The 15150-nt window shown below is 37.7% G+C and overlaps 1 protein-coding gene across 3 annotated transcripts in view; it reads left to right on the top strand.

Moving 5' to 3' along the window:
- nsd2 (nuclear receptor binding SET domain protein 2) overlaps positions 1–15150 on the top strand; it is a 139669-nt gene that overhangs the window by 35230 nt on the left and 89289 nt on the right. For all 3 annotated transcript variants that reach the window (XR_005633412.1, XM_039751741.1, XM_039751742.1), the window contains exon 3: positions 11318–11480. Coding sequence is in view for 2 of the 3 variants with exons in the window: in XM_039751741.1 (XP_039607675.1) it covers positions 11318–11480 (163 nt within the window). In the remaining variant the exon portion in view is untranslated. The remainder of the gene's footprint in view (positions 1–11317; positions 11481–15150) is intronic.

Genomic DNA, 15150 nt, shown 5'->3' with positions numbered 1-15150 from the left:
AGAAGAAGAAAACTAAAAATATGGTTTTATGATGATACAAAAAACCACCAAAAAAAACCAAAACACATTTAACAGACAAGATAGCACACAAACTATAGACATCAATAGTGAAAAATTGAAAGTGAAAAGCTCTGTGAAGTGGATTTTTTTTTCTCTCACTCGCTCAGTTCAACCTGCATGACCTAAATAAATAGTAGGACCATTACTAATGCACACTAAGAGAATAAAACACACAATATATAAAGATAAAAGTCAGTTTTTGCATGTTTTGTAATTGTATAGGATGGTGTTTAGTACTACAGTACACTATGAATTATGTAACCAATGTACAGTTATTATATCATCAGATCAGCCATTAATATAATAATGTCAGTATTGTGATATATTGTAAATCTCTGAGGATTTCATAAATTCCATTTGTTGTCAAAATTATGCCAAACACTATTTTGGACATGTCTGTAACATTGCGCAAGGCAACTTTCAACATTATTTAAGCGCCATTAGCATGGAAAAGGTGCTATATAAATGTATTCTTAATATTCAGCCAATTGCTAAGGCACACAAGTTTGTTCACAATTTCAGATACCATACAAGATCTGTGCACAATATAAAAAGAAAAAAGGCAGCTGCGCAATGCAGCATGGAACAAGAGCATCAAAGACTGATTCACATCTTGTCAGGTTGTATGAGAATAATTTTGCTTGTTTTTATTTATTAATATTCAGCTGTCTATTTTATGAAAAGTTACTACGCACAGCATTGAATGATTACATGTTGTGATTATTTTGAATGCTCATAGTTGCAGGAGCTGTAGAATACTTAGTAAAAATGCCATTTATCGAGGCAACTGATACATTACAGGTTTAGGCACCACAGTATTCTTAACCTTTTTTTTTAATGCATGGTTTGGAGAAGTGTTCACTTATCTATACTAATAAAAGGCAAAGCCCTCACTCACTGACTGACTCACTCATCACTAATTCTCCAACTTCCCGTGTAGGTAGAAGGCTGAAATTTGGCAGGCTTATTCCTTACAGCTTACTTACAAAAGTTAAACAGGTTTTATTTTGAAATTCTACACGTAACGGTCGACAACGTCCACCATGTTGAGCTTTCTTATTTATGGCCCCATCTTCACGAAATTTGGTAGGTGGCTTCCCTGCACTAACCGAATCCGATGTACAGTAATCCCTCCTCGATCGCGGGGGTTGCGTTCCAGAACCCCCCGCGATAGATAAAAATCCGCAAAGTAGAAACCATATGTTTGTATGATTATTTTTATATATTTTAAGCCCTTATAAACTCTCCCACACTGTTAACATTATTAGAGCCCTCTAGACATGAAATAACACCCTTTAGTCAAATGTTTAAACTGTGCTCCATGACAAGACAGAGATGACAGTTCTTTCTCACAATTAAAAGAATGCAAAAATATCTTCTCTTCAAAGGAGCGCCGTCAGGAGCAGAGAACATCAGAGAGAGCGAGATAAAAGCAAACAATCAAAAAATCAATACGTGCTTTTAAGTATTCCGAAGCACCGCGATAAAGCGGCATTTTTTAGAGCAGCGTCCGTATCCTCTAGGCAAACAGCCCCTCTGCTCACACCCCCTCCGTCAGGCGCAGAGAATGTTAGAGAGGGTGAGAGATAGAGAAAAGCAAACAATTAAGCACCGCGCAGGAAGCATATCTTATATCATTGAGGAGTTTTAGTTAATATTTAATACATGCTCTGATTGGGTAGCTTCTAAGCCATCCTCCAATAGCGTCCCTTGTATGAAATCAACTGGGCAAACAAACTGAGGAAGCATGTACCATAAATTAAGACTCATTGTCCGCAGAAATCCGCGAACCAGCGAAAAATCCGTGATATATATTTAGATATGCTTACATTTAAAATCCGAGATAGAGTGAAGCCGTGAAAGTCTAAACGCGATATAGCGAGGGATTACTGTACATACTTATTTCGGTGGTATGACACCCCTGTCGGCTGCCATATTGAACTTGCCAATGTTACTAATTCTCCAACTTCCCGTGTAGGTAGAAGGCTGAAATTTGGCAGGTTCATTCCTTACAGCTTACTTACAAAAGTTAAGCAGGTTTCATTTCGAAATTCTATGCGAAACGGTCATAACGGTCGATAACGTCCGCCATGTTGAACTTTCTTATTTATGGCCACATCTTCAAGAAATTTGGTAGGCGGCTTACCTGTGCTAACTGAAACCAATGTACGTACTTATTTCAGTGGTATGACGCCACTGTCGGCCGCCATATTGAACTTTCCAACGGTCTTTGTTACTTATGGGCCCATCTTCAAGAAATTTAGTAGGTGGGTTCCCAACGCTAACTGAATCCTACTTACGTACATATATACGTCCATAGCCTGCAGCTCGGTCACCGTGTGAGGCGGAGTTGGGTCCCCCATCCCAGTGCCTCCCACGTTGTTGGCTGCCTGCCTATATAAGGCCGTCCGTCGCTCCGGACTCTACATTCTCTTCCTTGCTTCACCACGGGATTCACGTCTCCATGCTGATAACTGCAGCCTTTTTATTTAATCCATGGCTTCTCCGCCGTTTTATTATTCGTTTATTACAATTATAGTTATTGTGTAGGTATTTTAGACTTACTTTATGTTGTTCAGGTGCCCATTTGCTTTATCGTTCCAACCGTACCCCCATTAACATGTCGATTGAGTTGATCACCATCGATCAAAGAACTGTTACTTACCGAGTGGTTTCCATGCCTGGAGATGGCACCTGCCTTTTCCATTCTCTTTGTTTTATATATTGCATGGCCATATCAGGCTCACTCTTGATATCCGGAGGAACATTGTGTCTTCTGTATTGAATAACTGGAACAGGTTCAAGGTGTGGATTGATGACGGTACAGGAGATATTATACTACACAGGAACACTATAAGAGTGAAATGCTTAAGCCCTTCACCTAAGGTTCTGCATGTGAGTTGATGGCTGCCGCTGAATTGTTCGGTTGTCGCTTTCAGGTGTACCAAAATGGCCAAATATTTTACACCTTTCGACAACCGCCAATGCCTCTTAAACATCTTAGATTCACAGGTGACGATTTCAATAGTGGACACTTTGATATTTATGAATGTTTAAACTCTCAAAAGCTGGATGTGAAGTTATGCCAAATGTCACTTCAACTTCAAGTCCTGCAAATACCGGCGTAATTGAAACAAACCATGAAACTCAAACCGATTATGACAGCAGCAATCCAAGCTGTGAGATTTGAAACAAGATTACTTTTCACATGGCCAACTGTATGTTGCATGCTCAGCTCAGCGCACAGCTTGGTCAGAGGGCCAAACTGACAATCTGGTATACAAAGAGATCCTTAACAAATAATTATTGGTATATTTTCCCTCAGTTTAAAAAGGTTTAATTTTCTTCTTAATAAAAAATTTAAGGCAGTACTCCACCGCTGCGAAGCACGGGTATTTTGCTAGTATAAAATAACTCAAAAAGCAGCATTAAAAACTTGAGAATTTAAATATCCCAGAAACTGATCTCCTTACACAATACATACACACTCACACACACAAAGACCTGCCCTTTCTGTATTTATAGTTAGTTTAATAAAGTGACACTTTATTATAACTTCAATAATTACAAAAACTACGCTATAATCAATAAATAGATGTTTGGAAGCTCATAACTCACCTGCATGTTACGGTAGTTTCTCTAGCCATATTAGTTTATTGAACTCTGCAGATTTTAGCATGGACCTCTCTTCATTGCAGTGTGGGCATACTACTTTTTGTTTTTTACACAGAGAGCCATCTGAAACATTTTCTTTTAAAACAAAAGGTTCTGCTGAGAAGCGTTGCAGGTGTCTGTGCCATTGTTACATTACTTAATCCCACATGAACAGACACCACACCCAGATACCCAACTCCATTTGTCATAACAAGAACTGGAAAAAGTCAGTGTGTAAGGTAATCCTTGAGCACTTGCCTGTTGCTGAATTCCAAAGAGAGGTCAGTCTTGTGCAATTCCTCGATCTTCTTTTTTTCAAGTAGAACAATTTATCAAGGGGTGCTTTATTAAAGAAATAACAATTTTCTTTGATTTCTGAAGTTTCACTTGAAGTTGCCATCTTATTAATGTCTGCTCGCTCATCAGTAGTTAGGTAATATTAAAGGCGAGTGTGAACTGTGAACCATTGGTGTCACCATGACATAATACGTCCAATCATATTCTATTATAAAACCTAAAACAATACGAATTCGCTGCCAATAAATATGGGAGTGTCTGGGGTGCCGAGAGCTGCGTCTCTGGAAAAATCTGAAAGCAACCAATTAAAGGGCAAAAGATCAAGGGCTTGCATGCAGTCTTATTTGGCTGGCATCCTTCTCTTTAGAAATGCAAGTATTCACTCACAATTTATTTTTTCTCAAATTCAAGTCGAAACCAGTTTTTAATGGATGTTGGCGTGCTGACACCAGGCACTTTGTGCAAATAAATTTATTTCATGATTATTTCACATTACCTAATTAATTTACTTTTCTTTAAACATTTTTTGGGTTGTGGTGCCCCACTACCCAGCATTACAAGCTGCCACTGCTTTTGAACTGGAATGCCTGAAAATTGCACTTTAATATAAAGTGAAAACTGTTACATGTGGGCAAAAGGAATATCAATTATAAAAACAAGATTAAAGATGTACAGGAAGCAATAAAAAGTATTTAGGGTTGTTTTATATTGATACTGTATTTTAATCAACTAAGCAATGCACAGAAACAATTAAAAAACAAATAATGTTAGGCTATATCATTAAAACTACTGGATTTAAGTCAATGGGTGTTCTGCTCAAACTATTTAATGTACTGGTAAGAACTAATGTTTAGTTTTGTGTGCAGTTCTGGACACCACAGTACAAGAAAGACATAGCAGTAATTGAAGGTTTGCAGAGGAGATCAACCGGTGCATCCTAGTGCATCTGACAACCTCAGAGAATTAACCCTGTTTAGTCTTGAGCAGAGGAGATTTTATGGAGACCTAATCTAGGTATTTAAAATCCTCCGAGGCATTGATAAAGTAGATCCAGCAACATTCTTTTGGCTTAAGGGTGAATCACATACTCAAGGACATCAGTAGTAATTAAGGGCAATTGTGTTTAAAATTGAAGCCAGGAAGCACTCCTTTATGCAAAGAGTTGTGGGACTCTGGAACAAACTACCAAGGCATGTAGTTGAAGCAGAAATCCTGACAAGCTTTAAGAAAAATCTCAAGATATTGGGACAGCTTAGCTATTAGCTAAACAAACAGACTTGATAGACTGAATGGTCTCCTCTCTTTTGTGAAATTTCTTGCGTTCTTATGTACAGTTCATATAGCACCATTCAGAATTAAAGGCCAATCGAGATGTGAGGACTCGCCTGGTAAAGCAGGAATATAACCACATTAAGGAAGGGTCCGCTCAGCCTATGTGGGTTGTTGGTTTTTTTTTCCCCCCTTCACAGATGCAGTAATTTTAATTAAGGTGCACTGAATATTTTTAATTACACCCCATTGTTTTAGGCATTATATGTCAAACCCAAAGCCACACAATACTGAGACTAATTGTGGGGACTACATATTGTTTTTTTTAAATGTATTTTAAAAAATTATAATAAAAGGAACATCCAATTTATGACAGTTATTTTTCCATTTGCATCAATAAGAAGGTCTTTACTTTCTAAACATTCAGGAATCTCTGGTTTAAAAATTAATAGGACGGAATCAGATGCAAAATTATATTTTAGGGCACTGGAAAAGTGTTCAGAAACGCTACTGGGTACACTTGTAAATAGAAGTGCAGAGCAGTGAGATACAAACAAGAAAAACAAGTTGTGAAGCGGCCTGGCAACAAGTTTTGTTAATGAAGTATACAAGCTAACTACTTCAACCATCAGACATATTGTAATATTGAATGAAGTATAAAAACAGATTTGTAAAATACTGCAGCTTTACATAGCATGTGTGGAGTAAGGCTGGTTTATTCTTGATGCAAGCTTTATACATCAGTTTTTGATGTAGTGTTCTCAGAGTATCTCATATGAGTGAATGGAGTTTGTTTTGCCTGTGTACAAATGCAGAGTAGAACATTAACTTGGCTTAGGATACCTGTTGTCAATTAATCGTAACCATACAATCTTAACTATTCATGACATATCTGCTTTTACTGTGTCACATTTTAGAGGTATTATTCATGCATATTAGTTTGCCCTCAAAAAACAAACCAAACAGATTTAGTGTTTTCATATTTTAAAGCTATGAAGTATATTTGCCAGTCTCTGCAGCTACATGTTTCTGTTAACACGGTTTGTCTTTTTTTTATTATTATTATTTTTATTAATTTTATTGCATTCCATACAAATCAATTAAGTTTTACATAAAGAAAATTTGAGTTAAGAACAAATCGATCCCCACCCCTAAGAGAGAGCAAGCCAAACAGCTTGAAATTTAAGACCTGTAGACATACCTAAATTAATAGATTCTCTGTGCTTTATGAGATTATTTTAAAATATTGCTGATTAGATCCTGCCATGTTTTGAAACAAAGTCTGTACGGATCCTCTGAGTATTTGATTTTTTCCAATTTCAAATAGTATAACACATCCATTTCCCACTGATTTAAAAGAGGAGAGTTTGGGTTCTTCCAATTTAGATAGATAGATTTTTAATCCCAAGGGGAAATTCACATAATCCAGCAGCAGTATACTGATACAAAGAAACAATATTAAATTAAATAGTAATAAAAATGAAAAGAATTAAAATAAAATTAATGTTCGCATTTACTCCCCCGGGTGGAATTGAAGAGTCGCATAGTGTGGGGGAGGAACGATCACTTTAGTCTGTCAGTGGAACAGGACAGTGACAAAAGTCTGTCACTGAAGCTACTCCTCTGTCTGGAGATGACACTGTTAAGTGGATGCAGTGGATTCTTCATGATTGACAGGAGTTTGCTTAGTGCCCGTCGCTCTGCCACAGATGTTAAACTGTCCAACTTTAATCCTACAATGGAGCCTGCCTTCTTAACAAGTTTGTCCAGGCGTGAGGCGTCTTTCATCTTTATGCTGCCACCCCAGCACACCACCGCGTAGAAGAGGGCACTCGCCACAACCGTCTGGTAGAACATCTGCAGCATCTTACTGCAGATGTTGAAGGATGCCAACCTTCTCAGAAAGTATATTCTGCTCTGAGCTTTCTTACATAGAGCATCAGTATTGGCAGTCCAGTCCAATTTGTCATCCAGCTGCACTCCCAGATATTTATAGGTATGCACCCTCTGCACACAGTCACCTCTGATGATCACAGGGTCCATGAGGGGCCTGGGCCTCCTAAAATCCACCACCAGCTCCTTGGTCTTGCTGGTGTTAAGGTGTAAGTGGTTTGAGTCGCACCATTTAACAAAGTCTTTGATTAACTTTCTGTACTCCTCCTCCTGCCCACTCCTGATGCAGCCCACAATAGCAGTGTCATCAGCGAACTTTTTGCGTGGCAGGACTCGAGTCATATTGGAAGTCTGATGTATATAGACTGAACAGGACCGGAGAAAGTACAGTCCCCTCGGCGCCCTGTATTGCTACACACAATGTCAGACCTGCAGTTCCCAAGACGCACATATTGAGGTCTGTCTGTAAGATAGTCCACAATCCATGCCACAAGGTGTGAATCTACTCCCATCTCAGTCAGCTTATCCCTAAGGAGCAGAGGTTGGATGGTGTTGAAGGCGCTAGAGAAGTCCAAAACATAATTCTTACAGCACCACTGCCTCTGTCCAGGTGGGAGAGGGATCGATGAAGCATATAGATGATGGCATCCTCCGCTCCCACCTTCTCCTGGTATGCGAACTGCAGAGGGTCTAGGGCATGACGGACCTGTGGCCTCAGGTGGTGAAGCAGCAGCCGCTCCATGGTCTTCATCAGATGTGACGTCAGAGCAACAGGCCGGAAGTCATTCAGCTCACTAGGACGTGATACCTTTGGGACAGGAGTGATACAAGATGTTTTCCAAAGCCTGGGACTCTCCCTGTTCCAGGCTCAGGTTGAAGATGCGCTGTAGAGGACTCCCCAGTTCCAACGCACAGGCCTTCAGCAATCGTGGCGATACACCATCTGGACCCGCTGCTTTGCTGGCACAAAGTCTTTTCAGCTCTCTGCTCACCTGGGCTGCTGTAATTGTGGGTTGGGATGTCTCACCTATGCTGGTATCAGCAGAAGGATGGTTGGAGGATGCAGTACTCCGAGGTGAGAGTGGGTTACTGTGATCAAACCTATTAAAGAAGTTGTTCATTTGGTTTGCTCTCTCCACGTCTGTCTTGATTGCGGCACCCCGCTTCGAGCTGCAGCCAGTGATAATCTTCATCCCATCCCACACTTCCTTCATATTGTTTTTCTGCAACTTCTGCTCCAGCTTTCTCCTGTACTGCTCTTTTCGCCCTGAGCTGGACTCGGAGTTCCTTCTGCACGCACTTCAGCTCATGCTTATCACCACCTTTAAAAGCCCTTTTCTTCTGGTTCAAAAGGCCCTTGATGTCACTTGTAATCCAATTTATTAGGATAAGTCTGCGTGCCAAAAGTGTAGTGAATGCAATCACAGTTTGTTTGTCATTCTCCACTTTAAGCCCATCTGGAAGAACCCCAAACACAGCTGTTAATGGGTTAGGAAGGATTGTGAGTCCAAGGCTGTCTGAGAGGTAATTAAAAATTTTCGTCCAGAATGATGTTAATTTGGTGCTGGCCCAGAACATGTGACCCAGTGAGGCTGGAACTAGTTTGCAGCGTTCGCAGGTTGGATCATGCCCTGAAAACATTTTGGAGAGTTTTAGTCGAGACAGATGTGCTCGATATATAATTTTGAGTTGTATAATTGTATGCTTTGCGCATATGGAGCTCGAGTGAATTCTCTGCATTGCTACTTTCCACTCCTTTTCTGATATATTAATTGAGAGATCTTTTTCCCAGTGACCTCTTGGATCTTTGAAAGGGAGGGATTGTAAAATGATTTTATATATTGCAGAGATGTTGTCTAAGTCCTTGAGATTGAGCAATATTTTTTCCAGCATGGACACAGTTTGTCTTAATAGGAAGATGCATTTTAATGCTTCGAAGCACCCAAGTACTTTTTTTAAAAAAAAAAAAAAAAAAAGATCAGGGTTTTGGTATTAACCAATGAAGTCGCCCATTTAATCGCAGGTGTAGACGAGCCAAATTGACACATTGTTTGACACTTGCCTCAATTTTTACTTGCTACAAGTGTTAACGCTGCCAGTTTGCAGTTTCGTCCCATATCCTGCAGTCCAATCAGTGGAATTCGGGATTCATGCAGGGTTTCCCTTATGATCCTTAACTGCATCTTCAAGTTACAAAATGAATGGATTCTTGGTAGATGTGGTAATTTTAATTAAAGAATAAATGGAATGCCTCTGTTCCTTTATCAGAACTGTTTAGGACAATGTATTAAACAGCTATTAATCTTAACATCATTTAATCTCCCCATACAAATTCATGGCACTACAAATGAAGTGATTACAACTCACTTTTAATTGGTCACAACTTGCCTGTTTTTAAACTAACTCCAGAAATTGGAGTTTTTTTTTTTTTTAAATAATCAGTTCTCTGTAATTGTGTGCTGAAATTCTCTTGCCTCGAATACAAAACATTTTCCAGACATGAATTCTGCTGCTGTTTTCAACATGTATTGATGCAGTGCTGTATCATCACCACTTTGAGACATTTAATATATAAAGTTTTTATCTCCATTCTTTTTATGTATTATTGTGCCTTCTGAAATCGTTCATCTACTTAGTCACACAAGTACAGTACCGAGTTCACCTGATACTACTGATATGGTTAAAAAAAAAAAAAAAGTACCAATATTTGAAATTTTGGTGTAGACTTGTTACTGAAGTGCCAGTTCTCTCAATAACTAGGTATAATAGTTTGAAATATTTTTCCCTATAGAGATGATTTCACTTTTAACTTCAATTAAATTAGAAGTGGAGTGTTACACTACAATATGATGCAAAATTGAATCGCACTGATTTAGTTTATTTCAAGACATTAAAAAGAATATTTTGGGGCGTTTCTAGCAAATTTCATCTCTAGTGGCAACAAGTAAAATTTTCTATTGTGTGCTTATTTTGAATTATTGTGCAGTAAATTTGTTAAACATCCATCCATCCATTCATTATCCAACCCGCTATATCCTAACTACAGGGTCACGGGGTCTGCTGAAGCCTATCCCAGCCAACACAGGGCACAAGGCAGGAGACAAACCCTGGGCAGGGTGCCACCCCACCGCAGGGTGCACACACACACCAAGCACACACTAGGGACAATTTAGGATCGCCAATGCATCTAACCTGCATGTCTTTGGACAGTGGGAAGAAACCAGAGGAAACCCACGCAGACACGGGGAGATCATGCAACATAAAAGAGCAAATGTTATGAATTAATTTTATTAGGAGAATTGTGCTAGTAGATTCCTTCCATCCTGAAGTATTGGCATTAATTTTTTGACACTGAAAATTATTTTATCTGGTGCTCTGAGCTTTCCAAAAAAACAGATAAGGACTGTTGGATAAGGATAATTATAGGAATATTGCAAACAGTTTCATTACTGCCTTTCTGCTGCTTTTGTTTTGTTTCTTTTATGTACATCTCTTAATGTTACTTCTATAGTTTTGATTGTTGGTGTTAATGATAAGAATACCAATGGTATTCTGCAAAAAAAATAATTCCTTTCTGTGTATTATATGGTAATGTATGGAAATACATGGTATCTTTAAGCTCCAGATTAATATTTTTCATCTAATATATTCATCTTTATTTTCAAAATTACATATTTAAAATGAAGAGCATATCATTGTTGGAGTTCAGCTTGAGATTGTAGAAATTAAGTACAATTAAATTTTGTTTTGAACACAAAAGCCAAATTTTTACAAAACCATGCAGTCCATCAGCCTGTTTGGTTAGCTATCACAATATGTCATCCCCGTTCAGTTTTTTTAATCCAGTTTTAATTGTGAGCACCTAGTGTAGATTTGCAGAATACAGGAAGTGTGGATACTACTTAAAGGAGAGAAAAAAAGGTATATTTAATCTCAAATCTAATATGTATAGCATTATATATAACATTCATTTATCCATTTCTTGAAAGATTTTCTTGGTGAGGCTTTTGGGAATAGTACCAAAATAACAATGTGCCTATCAAAATTATTTTTTTTGTATAGTCTGTACACATTTTTTATTTTAAAAAGACCCACTCTTTTTATCACATGTGACTAGCTTCTTTTTTTTCCCTCCCCTCTTTAGCTTGATATGTCTCATGATAAGGAGTTACACAAACGACTTGCACTTAATTTTCAAGTGAAATTCAACGCTGGAGATATAGTTTGGACAAAGGTATCTGGATATCCATGGTGGCCTTGTATGATTGCTACTGATCCAGTTCTAAACAATCACATAAAGCGGAAAGGTATGAAAACATGTTGCTGTTTCATTATTATCATTGTAAATTTCTTTTTTTAGTCAGATGTTGAATACTACATTTAATATACAGTAAATACAAATTTGGCAATAAGTGCATTACAATGTAATAGTGAAAATCAGAGTATGTAAATATGATGTTAATGATGATGAACAGAGTAAACTTAAAACTCCAGAAGATGTCATTAAAGAATTTTCTAGGACTACTTAATGAACAATTAAAAGTGATTGTTATTGTTAAATAAGAATTGTTTTGTTTCAATGATGCCAAAGAGGACAAGTGGTGGGTCGTTAATCTGATGAAAAATTCACAGAAACTAATGAACATACATGGTGGAAGCCAGATTCTGATTGGAAAGCAGAGGTACCTTTTATAATGACAAATATATGGAATTGTGAGATCATCAGCTTCAAAAGATCTGAATTTTGCCTCAAATGACATAGGTTTCCAAGGGAGTGAAGCATCTGTGATAAGGAACTTTTAATTCCTAATGATGATATATTGAAATTGCCAAGATAGTTAAATGTTGTTAGCATTAGGGTATTAGTGCCTGACTGGTAATCGACATTGATTTATCAGATATTTGGTCTCTACATATGCCTCAGTATTGGTAGAACTTCCATCAATATTATGGCATTGAAACTCTGAAAATCAAAAATGTTTAATAGGTTTTATTTGTAGTGTAAATGGCCTCAGTTTAAGAAGCCAGTTCCCTTGACTAATATGTACACTGATGACAATGGACAGTATTAATAATGTATATGCTAAACAATTCAAAACGCAAAATTTTGCCCTATTCATAGTCTTCCAGAGTAACAACAAAACACATTTTCATAGAGAATGTAGAAAATCGCTTTTGTACTTGCCATTATACTTGAAGTTCAGTGTTCCTGTTAAAATGCTTTATTCTATGGTCGTTATAGTATACCAAAATGGGCACTGCATAGCCATGCAAGTTTTTCACTCCCCAAATAGGATAAATTCTTCTTCAGAGGTCAAATGTTAACCCTGCAGATGTTTTGCTTTCATATTGGCTGGGATTGGCTCCAGCAGACCCCCATGACCCTGTAGTTAGGATATAGCGGGTTGGATAAAGGATGGATGGTTAAATATTTACATCTGTATGCTGCAGTGATTGCTTGCTGGAACATATACACAGCTAGAGGTTCTAAATTAGTATGCACCACTAATCGGACATCTGTTTTCTTATGACCCGCAGGTTGTTGTTTAACACTATAACCCCTGCAGCCTACGAAAAAATTCGTAATGCTGGGCCACCTTAAATTCCCTCGCAACTCTTCATTAGTGTCTTTGTTTTGTAAATATGTCAATCAGCATAAGAAGCAAGCAGCTTGCTATTCCATCCCCCTCCAGTGCAGATTAAGTTCTCCTAGCTCAAGTCTGTTTATCTGGGTATGAGGTGTCTGTAATTGTATAGGGTAAATAATATGTCATTATTTGTAATTAATACATTTTCATGTGTGTTCTGTATCTACAACAATTTGGATAAATGTAGGATGACGGGAAATATGAGGCAAGAAATGTTGAACACATAAAAAAAACATTTTTCATGTTATAGTAATAATGACAAAATGTTGACATGAAGTGTGTAATGTGTGAAGACTGAAGTTCAATCAAATACTTTCACAAAAGGTATAACAACACACGTATGCTTTTATTCAAGAATAGAACCAAAGAAAAAGAAATTCAATTTACATGTTGCTGTCAAGAAGTTAAAAACCCAAGCCCAAATATCAATTAACACAAACTCGAAAATTCTGCTTGGCTATTGCAGAGGTAAGAACTGCTGCCTTGTAATCAAGAGGTTGAAAAATGACAGATTTGCTGTGATCTCAGACATCTGGCAGCGTTTTTGTTTAGAACTGTGTTTTCTATTTCCAGCCAAGGTCTTTTGTCCTTTCTTGCAGTACATCTCAACCAAGGATGACAAATGTGGCATAAAGTTTTGGATTATAGCAGATTTGGAGACAAAGCTCATGCAGTGTTGCTCTTATTTATGAAACTTTCCCAGTCGTGCCACACAAGAAAGACTTTATAAGACTCATAAAGCTTATGGAGCCAAACAAAGTCTCTTTCTGGACAATGGCAGAACTGTAACAACAAACAACTTCATCACGTCACTGGCTAATAGACTGCTACACCACAACACAACTCTGCTTGGCACCATAATCAAAGTGCAGTGGGAACCTGCAGCTAAAGTCATTTTAGTAAACAAACAATTCTCCACGCTATTGTTTAGATTTTGCAGTGTTATGCTGACAGTGTGTGAGACCAAAAAAGTCTTTGTCTTTCCAGTACCATGCACCATAATTCAGTGATTGGGCAAGATAGGGAAAAAAAATTTTGAAATGACAACTTATGTTCAGTTGACATATCGTTTTCAAATAGTGACATTTTCATGCATAGATTTGTGTGCATGCGCAAGAGAGGCAGAGACAGATTTAATGTCATTCAAGTGGTTACTGGAATATAAAATAAACACTTTTGTAACGGTACAATGAAACAAGTGTGCTTTTATTCAAGAGTACAACAGAATGACAAAATATTCAAGTGACAAAAAGATACTAAAAATACATGATTCACGAGTGTTTGTGTGTCTGCTTATATCCCTTCAGTGATATCTTTTTTACAGGTCGCACAAATTTACACCGGGCGTTACAGACTCAAATCAAATGTAAGTTTTTTATTATATTACAGTAGTAGTAGTAATAATAGCAACTTACTACTGAAAGCGCGGAGAACCCAGGTTCAAACCCGTAACCACCTGCTTACGAGGCAGCAGTTCTTACCTCTACACCAGGCAAGTATATACATCAACTTTGTGTCAATTGATATTTTGCCTTGCATTTTTACTTATTGATAGCAACACGTAAATTGAACGATTTCCTTTTCTTTGGTTATAGTCTTGAATAAAAGCGCATTTGTTTTGTTATACCTTTTGTGAAAATGTTTGTTTGATATTTGGACTTCAGTCTTCACAAGTTATACACTTCACGTCAACATTTTTTTCATTATTACAATAACATGAAAAATGTTTCTGTTGTTATGTGTTCAACATGCTATCATCTTACATTTACCGAGATCATTGTAAACACAGAACACATATGAAATGTATGTATTCCAAATAACAATATATTATTCACCCTTTGCAATTCCAAACACCTCACAGCCAGATAAACAGACTTGAGCTGGGAGAACTTCAGTGGGGGATGGAATAGTGGGCTGCTTGTGCTTATTGACACATTTGCAAAACAAAGACACTGATGAAGAGGTGCTGAGCCACTTTAAATTCCCAAGCATTACGACTTTTTTCATAGGCTTCTGGAATTCTACTGTTAATCTGATTTTTGAAATGTTTAGCCTGTCAGCTTTCGAAAGAGCAGAGGTTTGCTCTGTACTTGTAAAAATTTTTGTTTTTATACTGTATTGAGGATTTGTTCTCTTCATTGTATTGTATTGACCCCCTTCTTTTTGACACCCACTGCACGTCCAACCTACCTGGAAAGGGGTCTTTTTTTAAATTGCCTTTCCAAAGGTTTCTTCCATTTTTTTCCCTACAAGGGGTTTTTTGGGAGTTTTTCCTTATCTTCTTAAAGAATCGAGGCTTGGGAGGCTGTCAAGAGGCAGGTCCTGTTAA

The sequence above is a fragment of the Polypterus senegalus genome, chromosome 4, assembly GCF_016835505.1.
Source record: "Polypterus senegalus isolate Bchr_013 chromosome 4, ASM1683550v1, whole genome shotgun sequence".
Classification (NCBI taxonomy): domain Eukaryota; kingdom Metazoa; phylum Chordata; class Cladistia; order Polypteriformes; family Polypteridae; genus Polypterus; species Polypterus senegalus.
Note: the sequence above shows the minus strand (reverse complement) of the source record. Positions and strands in the feature narration are given on the sequence as shown.